Raw genomic sequence first — 22,769 nt, 5'->3', positions numbered from 1 at the left:
ATCTGGTTTGGAGGGTCCTGAGCACTGGCTGCATGTTCAGCCAACACCAGGCGGACATTTGCCTGTTATTCCCTGTTCTTGTGCCCATTCTGACTGTAACTATGTGGATTTACTCCAGATCACACCCAGGCATTGTGCTGGCAGTGATGAAGGGATGTGCATTCTTCTGCCAGCCCTGAGACCTTTCCCATGCACTTTCCCTGCATGGGAGGTGATGCATGGTGGTCACAGCTGGTTGCATCTCCATCAATTTCACATGTAAAAAATCACTTTTCTGGCTGTGCAGCAGGACCAGGTTGGAGCCCAGAGAGGTGAATAGTGTCTGCAGGGAGAGTTTGGGAATGTGGCTCTGCTGTGTGCATGGAGGAGGCCCCAGAGATGCAACCAAACCACCCGGAGCAAGAGACACTGGTGCCAGCAACAGCACAGGGAGTCCCATGGCAACAGGCCATGAAGACAAGTCCAGGGAACTGTGTAACACGTGTGGCACCCACCCTGCTTACAGGAACAAAATGGAGCTTCTCCTGACCAGCCAGCTGCCCACACCGGCTCCCACCTTCCCCCTGCGCCTGGATGTGTCCCCTGTCCTGCCTGCCATGGTACTGGGACTGGCATGATGCTGGCAAGAGTCCTGGCACAAAAACCCTAGCAAACTCTACCCTCATTGCCCCTGCCATGTCTTGGCTTTCCTCTGCATGTTTTCAGCTCCAGCACTGGCTCACAGGCATACTCCATCTCACCCTCAGCCCCTTCTTGATGCCGATTTGGAGCTGGCTTTGTTGGACCAAAGCATGATGTTACTTTGCTCCAGCAAAGGCATCTTAGCTGATCTCCTGGAGAGTGATGGGCCCAGTGGTCCATATATATTTGTATTTATACACACACACACACATATGTATATGTGCAATATCTTTCAGGAGAAGCCAGCTCCCAGTGCAAGCCGGCAGGCTGCAGAGAACTTGTCATGCGCTTTAGTCTCTATCGTGTCCATCCAGCATTCAGCTGGGTGAACACCCATCCATGTGTCACCTTCCAGCTGGGATGGGAGCACTGAAAAGAGCAGCTTTTTGGGGATGTGGGGCTGGGGGTTTTGGGGGGCTCCCACCCATGCTGTGGCATGTGTTTGTTGGGCAATGCGATTTCAGGAGAAGGGTGTCTCTTGGGGTTGCCACCACATGTCCCACCTGGCAAGGACCACTGGAGAACCATCCATCCCTGCTAAGGAATCAAAGGGGGGTGGAAATAAGGCCCAGGATGTTTCTTAATTTACCACCAAAAGCAAGTGGTAAACTTCATCCAAGCACGAGGACATCATTGTTTCTATTCACCTACCGCATCCTACCAGCCTCGCTCCCGCTCCCATTTCCTTGGAACCAGCCATCTTTAAGTCAGCACACCTAGGGCCGCAGCAGCTGGATCTCCAGATCTTCTCGAGTCCCTGAAAAGCATCTCTATGCCTTTGTTTGGGGTTGTGAAAGCGGCTTTTTTACTCCTTAACATCTGTGACTCACCAGGGTCCTGCGGCTGCAGGAGGGAGCTGGCGTTTCTGAGCGGGCTAAATTAATCCTTTGTTGCTCCTCAGCCATTTCTTTGCGTGGGTTGGGATGGAAGAAAATCGACTCGCTTTTCTTCCTGCCCTTCCTGTTTACGGTGACACAGGGTTTCTTCACATGATAGCAGCAAGAGATGCTTGGACTCTGTAATTACGTCTCAGTCACAGCCAGGCAGGGAACAGTGGCTGTAAGGAGGGACCGGCTAGGTCCAGAGTGTAAGGGGTTCAAAGTGAAGCCCCCCGCAACCTGCCCTTGGCTGTGGGTAGCAGTGCAATACCCATACTCACATGCTTTTTAAATCTGAGGTGCCCTGATAGTTTTTGGGGCAGCAAGGGCATTGCTGCTGGAGATGCTGCACCCATGTCCCAGCTTCAGACCAGGGTGTGAGCAGAATGGGGGATGTCGCATGGCAGGGGTGTCTGGTGCTATTTGGGCGATCATTCATATTGGTTTTATTTGGAAGATTTTCCCCTGCTGCTCTGAAAATAAGATTGTGGTTATAAAACCAAAGTGCTGAGAGTGATGTACCCTCCATCTGTGGGGACCTGAGGGCAAGGCACCCAGTCATGCACGGAACGTACTCCCTACCCAGCAAAGGATGCACCAGCTGCAAACAGAGGAAAAAGGAGTCAGGCTTCCTGAGGAAGGTGGAGAGGCAGGAGGTGTTTTAACATCCATTTCCCAAGAGAAGTCAGTGATCTGAGAACTTAATGTGCCCAAATAATGGGGTAGATGCGGTGAAGCTCCCAGCCAAAGTGTTGCCATTCGCTCTCCCTGTGAGTCATGCTGGGACAGGAATTAAAGGCTGGGTTATCAACCATCTTCATCTCCACCAGGTCCATGCCAGCACCCAGCCTTGCCCAAGGACCCTGGGATGGCTGTGCGGCACCCAGGCTCAGCTGGCAACCAGCAGCGATAACACCTGCAGCAGGCTGGGTTTCCTGGAGCCACCCAGCAACTGCTGGTACCACTGGTGGGATGCAGCTCTGGCGTGGGAGATGCTCAGGTTGCAAGGAAATAGACGTGACACCCAAAAAATTTCACAGTTTGGTTTTCAGCAGCTGGTCCTGAGCTGGCTTTCCTGTTTTGCAATGACCCTGCTTGGTCAGTGTGGCGCTAAATCTGCAAGCAGAAATTTGGAGGGAAATGCTCATGAGAAAAGAGGTGGAATGGAAATGGAGAGAAGGGAAATGCTGGGAAGTGGTTGGCTGGTTTTCCTCTGTATCCTGAATTTTTCCTATCTGTCCCACAACCACCTTTCACCGCAGCAGCCACTTCCAAAGGGACCTGATCCGTGTCAGGTAAAGTACAACAAATGCTATGACCACAAATACTGTGCAATAAACTGGAAGATGCCTCCCAAAATTAAAGATTTTAATTGAAAAATACTTTAAGAATCGTATTTCAGCCTCCAGTTTGGTACTTACCTCCCCTTACCGTCCCCCTCCAAGGTACAGGAGACAGAACACAGGGCACAGTGAGGCTGAAGGCTGGAGCACCATTACTGTCCTAGCGTGCCTGGGCAGGCTGCCGGAGCTGGGATGGGGCTGGGCAGCAGGAGGTTGTTTTGCAAGAGGTAGATTGATGGGTGTGGGCAGGCAAACAGGTTTCCTCCTTCCTCCCCAGCTGGGGTGGAGGGGTGCAGCGGGATGCTCCAGCAGCATGGCCTTGGGATGCTCCAGCAGGGCCATGGGAATGCTAACCCAGTTCTTCCTTGGTCCACAGCCATTGGGTCTGATTGGCCTCACTGTTGTCATAGAAACAGGCTTACATCCCTGCTCATCCCCCCTTAAAAAAATCATCCTCTCTTCCCTCATACCTGCAAGGCATGAGATAGCTCTTGTTTGATCAGGATTCACCCAAACACACATGCTTACCTACACAGGTGGTAGGTGCTGTCCTCACCCATCCCAGCAGCTGCACCTACACCAGGCGGTCCTTTGGGTCCTTTCGTGTGGCCACAACCCAGCATCTCCTGCCAGTGAATCCCTACCCTTGCTCCTTGCAGGGCTGGAAAACTTTATTTCAGGAGCTCAACCTGAAAAAACATCCCAGGGGGGGTCTTAGCATTTTTCTTGGGGTTTATTAATATTCCTCTTAGGAGAAGGGAGGCTGCAGACCCCCTCAGCTGCCCCCTTGCACATGGATGGGATGTGCTGGCCATCGACACATTCCCCATCACACAGCGGGTGGTATCCACACCCAGCCCGGAGGATGCTGCATTTCAGGTTTTTTAAAATTTTTTTTTCTGTTATTTTACTACCAGGAAGAAAATTACCTGAGGGGGCAGAATGTCACTGGGGCACTGTTAAAAGGATGTGTGGGGTTACAATGCAGCAGAAAGCTGGGCAATGCAGCGCTCATGGGAGTAAGCTGGCAGCATTAAGGGGGGGGGGGGGCGCAGCAAAAACTAAAAAAAACCACCGTTTCTTAATCAATTCAATGGCACAAGGAAGGGAAATGCCCCAAAACCAGAACAGCTATCAGATGAAACTTTCCTTCGACTTTTATAGTTACAGAATAGAAAAGAAATCCTCGGTTCACATTACAAATACAGTCTTATATAAAAACAAGCCAACGGAAAAAAAAAAAAAAAAATGTCGTGGAGCGCCAGTGCCTGGCTCCTGCAGAGCTCAGGAGGGAGGGAAGCTCTTTTGAATGACTTTTTAAATAACAGCAAGTTTTTTCTTCTGCTTCCTGCTGGGTTTGAGAAGGGTTTTGAGCAGGCGGGTGTTTGCCTATCGCATCCCATCACATTCCATTGCACCCCATCCCATCCCATCCCATCCCATCCCATCCCATCCCATCCCATCCCATCCAGCAGCAGGTCAACAAGAGCATCCTTGGTCCTGGAGAGGAAAATAAGCCCCAGAGATGCTTCTGTCCCCGAGGCTTGGCAGTGCTTGGGGATGGGGATGTGTTTTGGGGGACAGGGGGATCCATTGACTGAAAAACACTATTTTCCTTGGAAAAAAGAAGGGGAAATGGTGAAAAAATTATTGCCTGTAAAGTTCGCAGCTTGGCTGGAGGTGTCGGAGGGGCTGATGGGGGGATGCAGCCCATCCCCTGCTCAGGGCTTGGGCTCAGGAAGCTTTGGTCGTTGGCACTTCACGGCTGCTTGTTGGGAAGGACAAAAAAAAAAAAAAAAAAAAAAAAAAAAAAAAGAGTCCAAGGTAAAAAAAAAATAATCCCCAAATAACCCCCAGGTTTGGAGGACAAATGCCTGGGAGGCAAAATTCATGCAGCCCCCCAGGTCCCAGATGCAAAGGGTGGGCTTGGGGCCAGATCCAGGGATCCAGGAGAAACTGCATCCTACCTCCAGGAAAAATAGAACAAGGAGGTTGGGGGGAGCTGGGATGCTTCGTGAAACTACTTTTTTCCTTCCAGCTTCTTCCAAGGCTTTTAATTCCCAGGTCATCTTCATTTTGCAAAGTGATCACTGCCCAACAGACCTTGCACATGCCCCCCCCCCCCCCCCCCCCCCCCCAAATAATCATTCCCCACATGCCAACATCACCCCTCTTCTGCTGCCAAACCTGAGGGATGGATTTGCCACCAAAACCCCGAATGGATGGAGGGATTAGGGGGGTTGGAGAGGCACCGAGCAGCCCCCCTGCAGCCCTGGGCAAGGGGCTGGGGGCATTGGGGCACCCTGGAGTGGGCACAGCATTGCTGAAGGCACAATATCAGCCTTGGGGGGGCCTGGTGCAGGCTCGCTGGGTGGTTGTGCTCAGCCGGAGTCTACACAGGCACTTTAAATTAAAAAAAGAAAACAAAAAACCAACCAACCCAATAATAATAATAAAAAAGAAACCAACCCAAAACATTCATTAGATTCGTTAAAACAGCCGGAAAGGGGCTGTGTTGAAAGCAGCGTCAGTATTGCCAAATTTGAGCAAGACCTCCCCCCAAAATGTGGGAGGGATGCGGGGCTTGTGGGGGAGTTCAGGGGTGCTGTGTGTCCCCCCATGTCCCTAGATCTGGGGGGAGTTGCGGCAAGATGCTGACCGCCAGATTCAGCTCTTCGGGGCATGCTGGACCGAGCCCCTTCAATGCTGTTTCAACCAACCAGGGGGCTGGAAAATTCCTTCTGGGAGCAAAACCTCCATTTCTGGGGCCAGCCCAACTCCCAAACCTGGCATTTCGGAAAACTGTCCCAACCCTGTGGAGGGCAAAGCTGCTCTGCATGCCCCGCTGTCCCCAGAGTGGTGTTTGTCCCCCACCCCCTGCTCCAAACTGGCTGGTATTTGCCCCAATCCTGCTCCGGGCTCCCCTCCTGCCCAGCACGCTGGGAAGGGCCCTGCTGCTCCAAGGAAAATCCAGGCTGGAAGAAACAGAAGAAAAGTGTCCAGTGAGCGATGCCACCTCCCTGCATGTCCCCATGTCCCCAGCCTGGGGAAGGTGTGGGAGCCCAGGGGGGTGGCACGGCTTGGGGGGGTGTCCCCCATATCCAGCCCCCCCAGTCCTGCTGTGGGTGGGTGGTTTGGGCTTGGAGGCATCCGGAGTGGGATGGATGTGCAGCTCCCCGCTCTCTCTTCAGGGGTCTTGCAGGGTGTAGGGAGGCAGGGGGGAACTGGGCAGCTTGGCATCGTGTGTGTCCCCTCGCTGGGGGTCGTGTCATTGGATATGGGACAGTTCACTCTAGGGGGTCCTGCTGCCTCCTGCTCCCACGCCGGGCCAGGGCTGGATCCAGGGCAGGAGGAGTTACCCAGATCTGGGGAGAAAAGGGGAGAGGAGGTGTTAGGGGTGAGACTGGAGTCCGGGCAGTTGTCCCCGCTACATGTCCCCACGTACGGACGAGGAGACATGGCCACTGGCAGCCACCAGCTTCCCATCCTGCAGTCAGGGACCTGCTGGGATGACTCAGGGTGGCGCTCACATCACCCTTGTCTCACCCCCTCAAAATATAAGAGAACAGCTGGGGCCAGGCTGGGAAGCCCCAGCGGGTTTATGTCCCCTGCAGCAGTGACATGGGGGCTGCCTCACTTACCCGTCCCTGGCTGCTTGTGGGCACCGAGGGGACATGGAGGGGACATGGAAGGGCCCAGGACCCTCAACCACAGTGGAGGCACATGCCTTTTGGCAGCAGCTGGTGGGGTCTGGGGTCTGGGGGATGCTGCACATGCCACCAGACTGGCTGCTCCCTCTGCACGTGTGCATGCATGTGCATGTGTGTGCAGGCACATATGTGTGTGTGCAGATGGGTGCAGGTGGGTACAAGTGTGTAAATGTGCATGCATGTGCATGCAGGTGGGTGCACCAGTGCATGCAGGCATGTGAGAGTGTGTCTGTACACACATGTGTGCGCAGATGGGTCTGTGTGTGCACACACAGGCATTGCTGTGCATCCTCAAGGGTACAGGTGCACGGTTAAAATGCGTGGGGAGAGCTGGTGGAAGGCCAGATCCTGGCGCACACCCACAGCCCTGGCCAGTCACACAGACATTCCACACACAACTGCAGCATGGGGCGAGCATGTAGCCCCTCACCCCAGAAAGAGAAACAACCCCCATCCCCCTAAGGACAGGGCAGCGGGACCCCCCTCCCACACACCCCTGTCACAGCTTCCCAGGTCTCAGCTACCAGCTCCTAACCTGTGTTCCTCCACTTCCGGATGTGCTACAGGGGGGACTTTGGAGGTGAGAGCCCCCATCCTTGGGGGGACATGATGCAGGTGGGGACCTGGTGCCACCCTGGCTGGGCAGAAGGGACCCAAGTGGATGAGGAGCAGGTGCTGGCATGCCGCATCCTCCTCCTTCCGCTGGAGGGTGGAAACCCTCCCCTGTACCCACAGTTAATCCAATTATAGCTAATTGGTAATTGCAGAATAAGCTTTTAATTTCTCAGGCTCGGACGGCAGCCCTGTTCTGTCCTGCCCAGCTGTCCCCTGGGAACACAAGTGGCCGGATCCACTACATTGAGCTGGGACAGCACTTGTACATCTTCTCAGCAGTGACAGGTAGCAGCGAGACCCCCAGTGTCTCACTCCCCAGGATGGGGTTACCACTGTCCTAGCACCTCCTCAGGTCCCCCCACCTGTCACTGTGCCACTACAGACCCTGTATCTCCCACCTCAGGGATGGGGTTCATCCCCCCAAGTCCATAAGCCTGACCTGCTACCGATGTCAGGGTGATGGAGGTGCCTTGATATAAATTATAGCTGCATCAATTAGGTGGTGGGTTATTAATGAGCTGACAGGATAGGATGGAGGGGGCTGCAGACAGGGAGGAGCGGACAGCATGGTGGCAGGCTCCTGATTGTGACCTCCCCAACCACGATACCCTGCCTGCAGGAAGGCCACAAGGATGTGGGCATTCTGATGAGCTTGATTAATTAGGAAACAATCTAATTACAAGGAGTGCTGCCCAAGCCAGCCCTGCAGGCAGGGTGAGAGCTGGCACCCCCAGCACACTGCCTGCGAGGCCAGAGGCTGGATCCACGTCAGCAGCCAGGCGGCACCATTCCCAGCAACCCCTCGGGATGCTCCAGTACCTGGGTGGCTTCACACAACCCACCCCCAGCCATGTAACCCCAAACCACCCCACCACCCTGAAAAAGGTCCGGGGCAGCCGGGGCGGTGCCAGGGGGTGGGTTTTGCAGAGGACACGGGGCTGGGTTAAACATCTCCCAGAAAGGGAGGAGGGGGATTTCCCCAGCACAGAATCACAGACTGGTCAGGGCTGGAAGGGACCCCTGGAGATCACCTAGCCCACCCCCTGCTAGAGCAGGCTGTCCCAGAGCAGGCTGCACAGTTGCATCCAGGTGGGCTTGAATGTCTCCGCAGGAGAACCCACAGCCCCTCTGGGCAGCCTGTGCCAGTGCTTTGCCACCCTTAAGGTAAACAAGTTCTTCCTCATATTCAGATGGAACTGCCCGTGTTTCAGTTTGTGCCCATTGCCCCTTGTCCTGTCACTGGGCACCACTGAAAAGAGCCTGTCCCCATCCTCGTGGTGCTTTCCCTTAAGTAATGTGTAGACACTGGTAAGGTCCCCTCTCCATCTTCCCTTCTCTAGGTTAAACAGGTCCAGCTCTCACAACCCTTCATTGTAAGGGAGATGCTCCAGTCCTCTCACCACCTTTGTAGCCTCTGCTGGACCTCTCCAGTAGCTCCGTCTCTCTGGAACTGGGGAGCCCAGCACTCCAGCTGCAGCCTCACCAGGACAAAGGAGAGGGGGAGGACCACCTCCCTCAACCTGCTGGCCATGCTCCTCCCAACGCATCCCAGGATACCTCTGCACCTTGCCGATGTCTCCCCGTACTGGTATCACTGCACCAAGTGTCTCTGCCATTGGCTTTTTGGTCCCCTGTATATCTAAAGTTGATATTCCCCCCACCTAAAATTGATATTCCTGCTCCTATCCCAAATGCTGCAGCTTTCAGCACTCATCCTGCACCTGTTGGGGACTGCTGGGCCTGCAGCAGCCTCCTGGCAGCCTGGAGGGCTGGGGTCCTGGGAAGGACCAGCTCAAGGCAGGGGGGCACAGCACCCATGGGTGCTCACCCACACCCATGCACCAGGGTCGGCACACGAGATTCCTTGCCCAAGTGCCCAGTGAGGGCTGAGCAGTATCACAAATGTGTTTGTTCCACCACAGCCCCTGCTTTGCATCTCTAATTGCACGGTGTGCCCTTGAACTTGCACAGAAGGCTTAAAATCCTCTGTCCTTCCCCTTGCAGGGAATGATGAGGGAAGAAACAGCAAGAGCTGGCAGATCAATCCCTGGCTCAGAGCCTGGTGTCTCAGGCAGAATTTGGGGGGTTTGATCACTGGTTGGTCTACAAGCCAGCAGCCCTGCTGGCAGCAGGGGAGGTGCGCCTGTCTCAGAGGGGGAACAGATCTTTGCGTAGGAGTACGCAGGGCTCATCGGAAGAGCTTTAAACCAGATTTGAAGGGGGAAAGGGATAAAACCTGGCTTGCAAGAGGCAAGGCTGGGGGCAGCACACCACTGTTTAGGCAAGGTCCTTTGATTTGCCATCTCAGTGGAGGCAAGGGATGGAGACCCAAGCAGCAGCAAGGGTGCAAGGGTTAGTGTTGCATCAGAAACCATGGAAGCGCCTGAGAATGGTCATATAGGAATTAGGGCTTCTCCTCCCAAGAATGTGGTGGGACCGATAGCCCAACTGAAGTGCATCTCCACCAATGCCTGCGGCATGGGCAATACACAGGAGGAGCTGGAAGCCACTGGAATCAGGAAAACCATGGCACAGTGGCCATCACAGCACCACGGTAGGATGTCACACGGCTGGGGGGCTGCAATGGATGGCTGTAAACGCTTCAGAAGGGAGAGGCAGTGGGGCAGGGGGTAGCCCTGTGTGCTAGAGAGGGTTTTGATTGTCTGGAGCTTGATGATGATGCAGATAGGGATGAGTGTTTCTGGGAAACACAGTGACAAAGAAGGCTGAGGCACTTAATGCCTTCTTTGCCTCAGTCTTTAATAGTGACACCAGTTCTTCTTGGGGTTCCCAGACTCCTGAGCTGGAAGACAGGGACAGGGAGCAGAATGCAGCCCCCACAATCCAAGGGGAAAGGGCCAGTGACCTGCTGACCACTGAGACACACACAGGTCTGTGGGGCCAGGTGGGACCCCCCCAGGCTGCTGAGGGAGCTGGCAGAGGAGCTCAGCAAGCCGCTCTCCATCATCTCCCAGCAGCCCTGGCTAACTGGGGTGGTCCCAGCAGGCTGGAGGTGAACCAGTGTGACAGCCATCGCCAGGGAGGACGCTCTGGGAGATGACAGGCTGCCAGCCTGACCCTGGTGTGAGGAAGGCTACTGAGCAGATCACCCTGAGTGCCATCATGTGGCACGTGCAGGACAACCAGGGGATCAGGCCCAGCCAGCAGGGGGTTATGAAAGGCAAGTCCAGCTTGACAAACCTGATCTTCTACAGCCAGGTGACCTGCCTAGTGGCTGAGGGCCAGGCTGTGGGTGTTGTCTGCCCAGACCTTAGCAAAGCCTTTGGCACCATCTCCCACAGCATTCCCTGGAGACACCGGCTGCCCCTGGCTGGACCGGGGGTGCTCTGCGTTGAGTTAGAAGCTGGCTGGCCGAGCCCAGAGAGTGGTAGGGAATGGAGTCACATCCCGCTGGCACTGGGCACACGGGGTGTCCCCAGAGCTCCGTGCTAGGGCCTGTCCTGTTTAATGCTCTTTTTGATGGTCTGGACGAGGGGATCAAGGGCACCTTCAGTCAGTTTGCAGACAACACCCACTTGGGGTGGCAGTGTGGATCTGCTGGAGGGCAGGAGGCTCTGCAGGGGGACCTGGGCAGGCTGGACCCATGCCCAAGGCCAAGGGTATGTGGTTCAACATGGCTGTGTGCCAGGTCCTGCCTGTGGGGCACAACAGCCACACACAGCACCACAGGCTGGGGGCAGAGTGGCTGGGAAGGTGCCTGGTGGAAAAGAACCTGGGGGGGGTTGGCTGACGGCCAGCTGCACCTGAGCCAGCAGTATGCCCAGGTGGCCAAGAAGGCCAACAGCATCCTGGCTTGTGTCCGAAACAGTGTGGCCAGCAGGACCAGGGCAGTGACCAACCCCTGGTAATCAGCACTGCTGCGGCCGTACTGCAAACCCTGGGTTCAGTTGCACAGGGCTGGTGGGGGACGGCTGGGGGAGCTGGGGGTGGGTCAGCCTGGAGAGGAGAGGGCTCAGGGGGCACCTGATCACTCTCTACAGCTCCCTCACAGGAGGGTGTAGGCAGAGGGTGTTGGTCTCCTCCCAGGTAACAAGCAACAGGACAAGAGGAAACAGCCTCAAGTTGCACCAAGGGAGGGTTAGACTGGATAGTAGGAAAAATTTCTTCACTGAAAGGGTTTGTCAAGCACTGGAACAGGCTGCCCAGAGACATGGTGGGGTCACCATCCCTGGGGGTGTTTAAAAGCGTGTAGATGTGGTGCCTAGGGACATGGGTTAGTGGTGGGCTCGGCAGTGCTGGGTTAATGGTTGGACTCAATGATCTTGAAGGTCTTTTCCAACCTAAACAATTCTGTGATTCTATGAAATATAATTAATTTTTGGCACACAGCAAAGCCCTCATGAGGCTAATCCCTTTAGAATTTGCAGCCTTATCTCATTTGAGCATTTATCTAGTTAAGTTTAATGGGTAAAGGAGAGGAGAAAAAAAGTGAGCTGCACTTATCTGAAGAACTGCTGCTTCCCCCCAGGCAGCCCTGGTGTGTTGATGCTCAGTAAACAATAAGCAGCAACAAGCAAAACAAAGGCACAATCCCCCCTAAAACTACCCAGCCCTAAAGGAACCTCTGTGCTTTATATTGAGGCCAAGTGGACTCACAGACACAAATCTTTTGGGTTACAATGGTGCGGTGAGGCACCTTGGAGGGGCTCCTGCATCCCTGAGCATCCTGGGGAGCACTCCCAAGGCTTTCCCCAGCCTAGCATGAACTTACGTGTAGAGCGGCTGTAGCTGTAGGTGTGACGTCTTCTGTGGCGCTTGGTAGCCGTAGGAGTCAAACCCTCCGATGAAGTCGACTGGGAAGTGGGGGGAGAGCAGTGAGGTGAGCTTGGGAGGGCAGCAGGGCTTTTTCCCTGCCTCTCCACACCCTGATGGCCCCCACAGGTCATGCAGCATCCCATGTTGTAGCAGCATCTTGGGGAGGTGCAGCATCCCAAGTTGCCACAGCATCCCAGGGAAGTGCAGCCTCATAGTTTGTAGCTGCATCCCAGGGAAGTGCAGCATCCCAGTATGCAGTGGCATCCTGGGTCACCACAGCATCCCGGTTGCCACAGCATCCTTGGGACATGCAGCATTCCAGGTCACCACTGCATCCCAGGTCCTAGCAGCAGAGTACAGCACCTAGGTTGCTGCAACATTCCAGGATGCCACAGCATCCTGGGTCATTGCAGCATCCCAAGTTGCCACAGCATCCTGGATTGCCGCAGCATCCCAGGTCATGGCAGCACCCCAGGAAAGTGCCAGCAAGAAATGAAGGGAAGGAGCCAGACCAACTTGCAGAGATGCCTGCAGCTCTCTCCTGACCACAACAGCCCTTGTGTTGCAGGCCAGACAGAGTGGGTGAAATTACGCTATCATTGTCTTCAGAGAGGGCATTTAAGGAGAATTACGACGGAATTATCTCATTTAAAGCTTGTCATTTAGGGGAATTGCACACACCAATAGATCAGTTTTCATGGCTGCAATTTCCACCCCGGTGGTTCATCCCCCTCCAGCTGGCCGGGCCTATCACCTGCCTGACAAGCGCCTGGCCACTCGCTGGAGGAGACATGGTGGCAAACCCCAGCCCTTCACCCGGGCTCGATTCAGTGGGAGTAATGGGTGGCTGGGGGTACTTCTCCCATGATCATCCTACAGGCCTTCAGACCAAACCCCGCCACCAGCACAGCCAGTGCTGCTCAGCCAGCCCCAGAATGGGCACCACACGCAGCCAGGCTGGGGAATCCAAGCTGTTACAGGAGCCATAACACAGCTCATCTCCCTAAAACCAATATACTAATCCCTGTGGAGCCATGATCTGGGTGGTTTTACACACAGGTGTCCAAGAAACAGCAGCGAGCTCAAGGGGGGAGCCCAGTTCTCCCAGCATATTTATCTTCCCAACTTAATATTCAGCCAGCTCTCAATTTTGACGCCATCCATCCATTTCCAAATCTAATAAGATATTCCATTAAAAAAGATGCATTTGAATCCTGAGCTCCAGCAGCATTAATATTAAAAGTGTATTGAATGCAGGAGTTTGTTTGAATGCAAACACGCTTCAAAGCCGGCGGCGGTAGATAAACCCTTTTGCCAGCTCCCTGGATACAGAAACAAGTTATTACCGTAGGCAGCGTCCAATTTCACATGGAGATTTTCCTTTTCTGCTACACCGGTTCCCGGCAGTGGAGGGGAGAAAATGTGGGGATGCTGAATCCCAGCATCTCCCGGGCTGGGCTGGGACCATTTCTGGGTCCATGGCACTGGCAGGGATGCTGATCTCGATGCTGTAGGGATGGAGCCCAATGCTGAGCACATCTGAGTGGCTTTTGCTGTGCTGGCGGTTGTGGCACATCCTTGCCTGTGGTCAGCTGCCGGGAGCTGCCAGCTGGCACGAATTAATTAATGGCAGATGATAATTTAATGCGGTTGAATGGCTACAGCCTTAACTGCCTGGTTAATTGGGGCCAGGGTGCTCAGCGCTTCTGGAGGGGTGTTTGCAGGGAACATTGTCAGACTGGAAAGCACAATACAGATTGTATAAAAATTATCCTGTAGCTTTGGCTAAATTGCTGGCTTTCCCCCTGCTTTTGGGTGAAAAACTGTCTGTGGTGATGCTGGCCAGGGACACACAGTATTTCCCATTGCATCATCCCCAAGCTGTCAAAAGGGGAAGGCAGGTGATGGCTGGCTCCGGGAGATGTGAGCCGGGTGGATGGCTCTCCTGCAGTCCCTACAGGGCTGGATTCACACCAGGAGGAGCATTCACCATGAATTTATCAGGGCGTGGAGGTGGCTCTTTGCAGCAAGGGCAATTCTCCTTGCTGCCACAGCAGACCAGGGACCTGAGGAAGATGCTCTGTCCCAGAGGAGATGCTCTGAATTCGGGTCAGTGAGGAGCAGCAAGAGTGATGCCAGCTCCACATCCACCCCCGAGCAGCTGAGCACTGGGATGAGCATCCCAGCTTCAGAGGGAGCTGGACTCCGTGCCACATGCTGGTGTGGGGACTAGGGATCGGGCACTGGGGACCATCTCAGCCTTTTTGTGGGCTGGTGTGGGGACAAAGCCGAACCCCATGGGTTGGATGAAATTGGTCCCATGCTTGCACCCAAAGGTTGTGAGCACTGCAGTCCCATGGGAGACACAGCAGCTCAGGGCTCTGTGTCCCTGTCCCCCTTCTCTCCCAGCCCTGGCCAGGGTGCAACACCCTCCCCGAGGCTAGCAGGGGTGGACTGCTGGTGGCACAGGGTGGCACATCACACCCCAGCACATCTGCCTCATCAAGGATGGGAAAATGGGGCAAAACCATCTACTAAAGGGACTCCTTCACCTGCCTGTGACCGAGGCATCACTCCCCCATCCCCAGCCAGGAGCTGCCACCCCAGCAAGGTGCTGGCAGGTGTCAGCTGAGGCCATTTTGCAGTGCTGCAGTTCTCCCTGTTGTTGACTGATAGCAAAAGCACTTACAGCTGTCTTCTTCCTCCAGGAACACTTTGCTGACATAGCAGGCGTAGACAAAGCCAAAGAGCTGTGAAACAAAAGCAGGCAGAGAGAAGTCGGTTATGGGGATGATGGGCAATGTGACCAGCATGGTGGTGTTGGGGGGATGGAGTTGGGTGCTGTGAGCTGGATGCCTGGGAGCATATTGGAGGGATTGGGAGCATCCTGGGTAGGATCAGGGCTGCCTGGGCTGGCAGTACCAGAGCCTGTCTCCGATGGCTCTGGGTGCTGGTTTGGGATGCAGAAAGGTTGGATGGTTTCAGCTGCACTGGGGGAACAAGGGTGGTGGCTCTAGGGAGGATGGGCTGGCACCACACTGAGACAGCAGCACAGAGAATGCTGAGCCCCACAAAGTGCTGGGTGCCCCTTTGGTGGGTGCATGGCAGCTGCTCTGGACCCCAATTCCCTTTAAAGTTTTATTTTCTTGCAGCCCCCTAAGGCTCCCCAGGAGCTTTGCATCCAGGTATGTCCCCACCCCACCTCCCCATGGGGTGAGGCAGCCACTGGGACAAGGGAACCCTCCCTTTCCAGCAAGCAGAACATCTCACTGGCTCACAGTCTAGCAACGTCTGGGTGTGTTACATCAAGAACCCCCCTATTCCTGCAGCATCTAGCCCACAGCCTGCCAGGTTTTGGGGTGGGCAGCTGGCATGGGCTCTGTGTGCTCCTTTCTTCCCAGCCCTGAGCCAACACCACCTTTGATGCTATAAACAGGCACTGAAGCAAGATGGCACAGTGGGACATCTTCAGCTGGACCACAGCGACTCTGCCCACTCCAGTCCCATCACTTCACAATTGTGGAACAAGGGATGAGGAGGAAAGGGGCTGGCAGCTGCCCTTACCGCCAGGAATATCTGCATGGCACTGCTGACTACCTCAATGTACTGGTAGTCAAGCAGGCAGCCACTGACGGTGATGACATGATGGTCCTCAGGTGCCAAGTTGGAGTTCATCACCGGTGTCACCAGGCAGCCTGGCCCATTCTCCATCCACCACGAGCGATGCAGTGAGGTATTGAAGGTCATGATGAAGTCTCGGTCCTGCGGGAGGGGAGCAGAGGAGGAGGTACAGACTGGAGCTGAGGCTCTTTGCAGATGGATTAGACAGAAGATGGGCTTTTCCAAACCAAGGATGCTCCCCAAGACCCACCATGTTAATGCAGGGCAGTCAATGAACCCCTGCATCTCCCTAACCCACAGCCAGCATCCCTGGGGTTTGTGGCTTCCTCCTATGCCAGTGTCACAGACCATTTCATCAACCAGCATCCGGGTGTGCCAAGATGACCGGTGACGTCACGATGTCACAGAGTAGTAACCAGTGTGGCAGCCTGGCCTTGAGACAGGGACGCAGCTGCTTGCAATGCTGTCAGCTGCATCCAGCCATCTGAGAGACAGGACCACAGGACCACCCCAAGAATATGGTCCAGGGGTGCAGGACAATACCTTCTGCTTCCCCAGGGGCTTCAGGGTGCCATCCCCTATCCTCATCTCTGTGGAGCCTTGTGGGTGCCCCACTCATGCATGTCCCCTCCTTGTGAGCCCATTACCAGGCTTTTGGGCTCTCCCTGCTTCATCTCCAGCAGCTTTGAGGTGGCAGTGCAGTAGGCAGCAGACTCCCTGATGCAAGGCACAGCTGCGGACTGGCACCGGGCTCAGATAAGATGCAGGGCTAATCCCCCAGCCCCTGCCTGCACCCTCCCCATAGCAGGCTCATGTGAGGCTAAGTTCCTGGGCTCAGTCCAAGGATGCACCATGGCACATTTGATGCTGATGCTCCTGCCTGTGGATCTGGCAGGGAGATGGGGACCATACAGGTTGGGATGCAGCCCCGGCACAGGGCTCCTGCAGACAGCAGCTGCACAGCTGGGGGAACACCTACTACATGGTGGGGTCCTCCTAGCACAGCTGGGTGAGCACCCACTCCACGCAAGCTCCTCCCAGCCCCTCACTGCACCACCAGCCCTCAGGTCTGCAAGGGGCTGGGAAACCCGCTGGGATCCTTTGCAGGAAATCACCAATCTGGGATTAAAAGATTTCTGCTGGTGGGGGTGTAAAAAATAGAAAGTGAGTGGGTTTTTGTTTCTAAAACCAAAGGATGTGGGTTTAGGTGCTGGGAAGCACAAAGAGGGGGTGTTCTGGCATTGCAGCATCACCAAGAGATAGGGGATTTCCACCAAAACCACGCAGTGGGAGTGAATCCCCCCCCACTGCATCCTCCATGCCTGCTGCACCTATCCAGCATTTCAGCTTTTTAGAACCTCAAGTGACCTGTTGCAACATGGGAAGATAGTTTCATCCACCAGGCCCCCCAAGAAGCCCTTTTCCCTGCCATGGGCAGCCACAGAGTGAGCCAGAGCCTGCTTCCCTGAGTCTTCTGTGATGCCCCAAGCACAGCACATGGGGCAGCATCCTCAGAGCTGGGAGCAGGATACCAGAGCAGGGCACATCCTCGGCACAGGTACCCCAACCACGGGCTGAGTATGCTCAAACCATCTAGCGATGCATCATTACTACATCAAGTTTTGCTCTTTTTTGTGTAAGAACTATAATTTAATAGCCCAGGGTGGGAGCAGAGAGACGTGGAGAGGCATGGCCCCACTGCTATCCTCACTCACATCACCACTGGGTAACTTTTCAAAGCCATTAATGATGTCCTGCTGCTCTCCTGCCACTGCTGGGTGCTCTGGGGCCAAATGGTGCTTGCAGAGCCCCAGAAGACCCCAAAACATTGGGAATATGCAGCAGGAGTGTCTCCTTCTCCCCGCCCTGCTGCCTTGCCCATCCCTGCCTGCACCACAAGCAGAGCTGCTGGAGACCCTGCCCCAAACTTCCCTGTCATCACTTGTCTTCAGTCACCGTGTCCCTTCTCTGCTTTGTTTCCTCACTGGCATGTTAGGAAACAGCACTGGCCAATTTCTGCACTTCATAAACCCCAGCAGCACCAACAGTGCACCAGTGATTAACAAGCGCCCTGCAATTCCCGACTCATCAACTTTATTAATTTTGCATTCCTGTTTCAAAGCCTCCCCCCACTGCCGCCTTGGCCTGAACCATCCGTCTGTCCACCCCATGCATGCCCAGGTGTTTGGTGTTGCAGCCGGGAGCCCCTGGGGAGGCACCCCCAGCACCCAGGTGGGTGCTTTGCCATCAGGGTGGGGGCACCTACAGGTTCTGGGTACCTTATGGGGGCAGAGCTATGGAGCAGGGCGAGGAGAAGGAGGAGGGCAAGGGCAGTACAGCAGGAAGGGTGGAAAGACAGAGAGAAGGCGATTGTGTGAAGGAAGAGGAGGCAGGCAGGGGGCGTTACCTGTGACAAGCGTCCGACCTCCAGGTAGAAGCAGATGATAAAGGCGTTCCAGCCGACCCACAGCACCAGCCACACCGCGTACTGCCAAGAAGAGAGCAGCTCAGGGCATGCCATGCTAAACAGACATCCCCAGGTCCACCCCCCCTTCACCCTGCTCGCTGGATTCTGCTGATTCCACAGGGATTTGGGTTTGGATACATGAGGGGACCTGGGGCTGAGCCATCCCTGGGGTTGATGCTGCTGCACCCAGATGTGGGGAGTGGCATCCATGGTTGCACTTACCATCATGAGGTATTTGGATCTGTACTGGATGGTCCCGAAAATACCCAAAATAACGGCCATGATGTGTAAAAAATTAGCCAGGATAGGTGCCCACTGGTAGCCCAGGAAATCAAAGATCTGCCTCTCCAGCGCTGCTACCTGCAACAGAGCAAAGGAGGGGTTGCAGGTATTAAGGCAGGGTATCAGTCACCGCAGCAGCTCCCGGGATGCTAAAGGCAAAGAGAAGCCAGCAATTAATGGGAAATCCCATGGATAATTAGTTGCAATAGACTGAAACATCTGCATGATGCATTGGCTGGCAGTGGGTGAATGCATGGTGGCAAGTGAGGGGTTATTAAGAATATTTGGAGCTGAGAAGGGGAAAGGAGGGAGATGCCAGCTTAGCACCCCACCAGCACCCTCTGTGTCTCTGTTTCCCCACTGTGCAGGTCTCAAGCACTGCTGAGAATAACCCTCCAGGACACATTTATCCCTGAGCTCAGCTTGTTCAGGGAAAAACCTCCTGCTCAGGTCCCCTGGTATTTTGCAAGTGATTTTTCTGCCCATCCTCACCAGTTTGTCGCATGCCTTCCCATTTAACACCATTGGGTTTTGATTGCCGTTATCATGTGTAATCCATAAATAAGGATGTGATGCAGCTTAGTGAATTGCATGCCATGCAAAATTAGAGATGGTAGCTGATGTGATCTGCCTGTTATCCCAGCGCTTATTTATGGCTCTATTTTGCTACTGGCTCAGGGTCTGTTATTCTTAATTACAGGATTAGCTTAAAGAAAGGTGGTAGCAAAGGTGAGGTAGGAGCACTGGAGCACTTGCCAACAGTTTCGAGTTAAAAAATGGAGATTTGATGAGGCTATGTTTTTTTAGGGAACTTTTAGGGAACCTCTATGTGTGTCTGATGCCACAGTCCCCAAGGGCATGGGGACAGGGCTGCAGTGAGCTGTGTCTCCAGCAGCCTTGAAAACCAAAGAACCTCTTTACATTTATCTTTTTGACAGCCCAGCCCTGTCTTATTGCTTTTTGAGATGCCCCAGATTCACGTGATAAACCCTGCAAGCTCCAGGGCCCCGAGTCCTCCCGCAGAACTGTGCCTCAGTTTTCCCTCCCAGTGCAATGCCTCTCACCCTAGTGGAGAAGTGGGAGTTTATCCTGAAAATTGCAGGGGAAAATGGGTTTTACATCCCTGCCTCTGTTCACTGGCAGCTCCTCACTGTGATCGGGATTCAGCGGGGCTCCATCCTGGTGCTCCCTGAAGCTCCCATGGCGGGTTATGGCCGTGGGGCTGCCCCAGGGCCCTGCAGCATCCCTGCCTGGCCAGCCCAACTTAACATGTCCTAATTACAGGGGGGAATAAATGAGGTGGCAAAAGTCCTTCCCTAAGTGTTTCACGAGGATAAGCCAGGGCTAATGCAGCTGCATGTGCAACTGCCAGCTGTGCCTCTGTTTCCCCATCCATAAAGCATCACACACTCGTTGAATTGGCTTAGTGAGGGCTCTAATTAATGCCTGTTTTAGCTCAGCTCCATCCTGCCAGCAGGTGGAAGGCCAAAGGCAGAGCAGAGGACTGTGGTATCCCATTCCCTACTCTACCCCCGGGATAGGATCTACTGGACCTGTGCCGGCAGGAACCTGGTTTCAATTAAAGGCGATACAAAGCCATGGAGCAGCCAAGCCCAGGCAGCCCCTGGATCCACGGGGCCAGGGCCAAGGCTGTTTGCAATGAAGCTTAATTCACTTCCACGCTATTTAAACTCTCCGAGGAAACAGCCTTTGGAAATAGTTACAACCAGGCTGTAGATCTTTTAAATTGAGGAATGTAAATTATAAGTGATACAGGGAGCATGGTGCTTGGGGTTTTATAGCCATCCATCAATCTGGTGGCTGTTGACAGAGCTGCTTAGCAGGAACTAGATGCAAAGGCTGTGAGTTTTGGGTACTGGTGAGTCTCTGAGGTGAGGAATGGAGCTGGGAAGAGCCTCTGAGACCATCCCACAGAGCTGGAGAGATGGCCTTAAACCCATGTGGCTCCTTAATTCCAGCCCATCAAGCCAGGACAGGCTGCAGGAGAAGGAGCTGGGAAGAGCCTGGCCAAACTGAATCCTTCTTCATCCCAAGGAGAAGCAAAATTAGGGATGAACATCACAGTCTTCCCACAGACCAGTGAGGGCGGCTAATTGCACCAAAAAGCTTTGCCGGAGCTGCCCCAGCAGGTATAATGCTGCTCTGTGTGTGCCATTGTTTGACCTTATTCTCTCTGTGTGAAAAACAAATCTTAGTTTTTTTCAGCTTTGTCGGATCCTGCTTAAGGTTAAGGAAGATACGGAGACACAGCACAAACACGGCGAGTCTGCAGCTGCAGCTCCCCTGGCACTCACCGCCTGCACAGCCCCAAGGGCAGTTCAGCAGCCTTATGCCCAGTTTCACGAGTGGGGAAACTGAGGCACAGCCATGCTCCAGAGGGAGTAGGGAGTGCGGATTTAGCAATCCTCACACAGGGCATTGTGGGGCTGAATGAGGACCACCTTCAGCTCAGACTGATGCTCCTGCACTTCTCACCGCTCGCTTGCTGCAACCTCAGGCTGTTCCAGCACCTGGAGCATCCTCACCTGATCCTTTGGGGTTGAGATGCCCCCAGCAGCAAACTTCAAGACACCCAGGCTTTTCATGCAGCCATTGCAGCTGTTCATCAACAGTGGCCCTAAATGAAGCAAGAGCAGTGAGCAACTTCGGCTGCAGGGCTCATCATCACCTGCAAGCACAGCAAGGTGCTCTGCAAGCTCTCAGCACACTCCACAAGAAACCTCCAAACAGCCTCGAGACCAGCAGCCTCCAACCTCCCCAAACCCAGGTGACTTGTAGAGCTCAGAGCATCCTCCCCACAGGCCAGCCTTTATTAATGACTCACCCTCATTAATGCCTTGCTCTCCCCTTTCAGCTCTTACTGCTGCTCTGCCACTGAAGCTGTGATGCTCCTGTGGGTGTGGGACTAGGAATGACTCCCCACCCCACTGCTAATTAAGATAAACCTGCAACCGATCAATGGAACGAGTTTTAGGCTCCCTCTTAATTAAACACTCTCTAGTTTATCGATCAGGCCCAAAAGTTCCCTTTGCTGCAACTCATATCAATTAGTTGGGGGCAGGCGTGTGCCAGAGTCCTGCTAATTGAAACCCATTGCCTGCAATGATTTTATTTTAATCAAGAAATCAAAGCAGGTGGGATGTGGGGACTGGGCTCCATCAGTGTGTGGCAATCCCCAGGGAGGACTGCAGCAGGAGGGACACATGCGCAGCCCCCTGGGGACAGGGAGCTGCCAGGGCTCAGTCTGGGGGCTCTGGGCAGGCAGAACCTGTGAGGCAGAGCTGAAGGAAAATGGGGTTTTTCAAGGGTGCTGGCACCAAATTCAAGTGGAAAGGAGTTCGTCTGTTCCCAAATCATGCCTTGGGTATGGCATCTTCACTGTCTTCACGCCCATCCCATTACTCGGTGGGGTGTTCCCAGTTTTTTTGCACAGACACTGCGGAGCACCTTCCCCCATGTTCCATCCCCTCCAGATTTGGTATTTTAAGGTTGGGAGTCCCCCCTGCAACCCAGCTGGGTAGCATTGGGCCCTGGGAAGAGCATCCTCGATGCAGCACTCTGACACACTGCAGTATTAAACCAGAAAACTTCTTGCCCGGCACCTGCCATTTTTGCTCTTTTGGAATCAGAAAATCACAGGATGGGTTCAGTTGGAGGAACCTTTAAAGACCATCTAGTCCAACCCCCCTTTCATGGGGGGTTATATATAACCCTTAAATATATTGAAAGGCTGCAAGATGGTCTCCCTGGAACCTTCTCCTTTCCAGGCTGAGCAACCCCAACTCTCATCCTGTCTCTGTAGGAGAGGTGTTCCAGCCCTTGGACCATTTCCATGGCCTCCTCTGGACCCATTCCCACAGGTCGATGTCTTTTTGTGCCGGAGACCCCAGAGGTGGACACAGAACTGCAGGTGGGGTCTCACCAGAGGCCAGTAGAGGGGGACAGTCACCTCCCTCAACCTGCTGGCCATGCTGCTGGTGATGCAGCCCAGGATATGGTTGGCTTTCTGGGCTGTGAGTGCATGTTGCTGGCTCATGCCCAGCTTTTCGTCCAGTAGCACCCTCAAGTCCTTCTTGGTAGGACTGTTCTCAACTCCTTCATCCCCCAGTCTGTGCTAGTGTTGGGGATTGCCCCGTCTCAGGTGCAGGACCTTGCACTTGGCCTGGTTGGACTTCAGCCCACTCCTCCAGCCCGTCCAGGTCCCTCTGGATGGCAACCTGTCTTGCCTGCACGTCAACTGCCCCACTCAGTTCAGTGCCATCTGCAGACTGGCTAAGGGTGCACTCCATCCCACTATGTCACTGATGAAGATATTAAATAGTACTGGTCCCAGTACAGACCCTTGAAGGACACCGCTCATTACCTATCTCCACCT

General features: G+C 54.4%; 1 protein-coding gene across 1 annotated transcript in view; it reads right to left on the bottom strand.

Annotated features, from left to right (window-relative positions):
• Positions 1-11,676: 11,676 nt before the first annotated feature.
• The window catches only part of NKAIN1 (sodium/potassium transporting ATPase interacting 1), a 33,147-nt gene continuing 22,054 nt past the window's right edge, over positions 11,677-22,769 (bottom strand). The window contains exons 2-6 of the mRNA XM_005235311.3: positions 18,314-18,451; positions 18,032-18,112; positions 15,568-15,765; positions 14,693-14,753; positions 11,677-12,041 (exon numbers count right to left, since the gene is read on the bottom strand). Coding sequence (XP_005235368.3) covers positions 11,956-12,041; positions 14,693-14,753; positions 15,568-15,765; positions 18,032-18,112; positions 18,314-18,451 — 564 coding nt within the window. The 3' untranslated portion in view covers positions 11,677-11,955. The remainder of the gene's footprint in view (positions 12,042-14,692; positions 14,754-15,567; positions 15,766-18,031; positions 18,113-18,313; positions 18,452-22,769) is intronic.

The sequence above is a fragment of the Falco peregrinus genome, chromosome 3 (genome assembly GCF_023634155.1).
Source record: "Falco peregrinus isolate bFalPer1 chromosome 3, bFalPer1.pri, whole genome shotgun sequence".
In the NCBI taxonomy this organism is placed as follows: domain Eukaryota; kingdom Metazoa; phylum Chordata; class Aves; order Falconiformes; family Falconidae; genus Falco; species Falco peregrinus.
The sequence above is the reverse complement of the archived record's forward strand: the minus strand, read 5'-3'. Positions and strand labels throughout refer to the sequence as shown.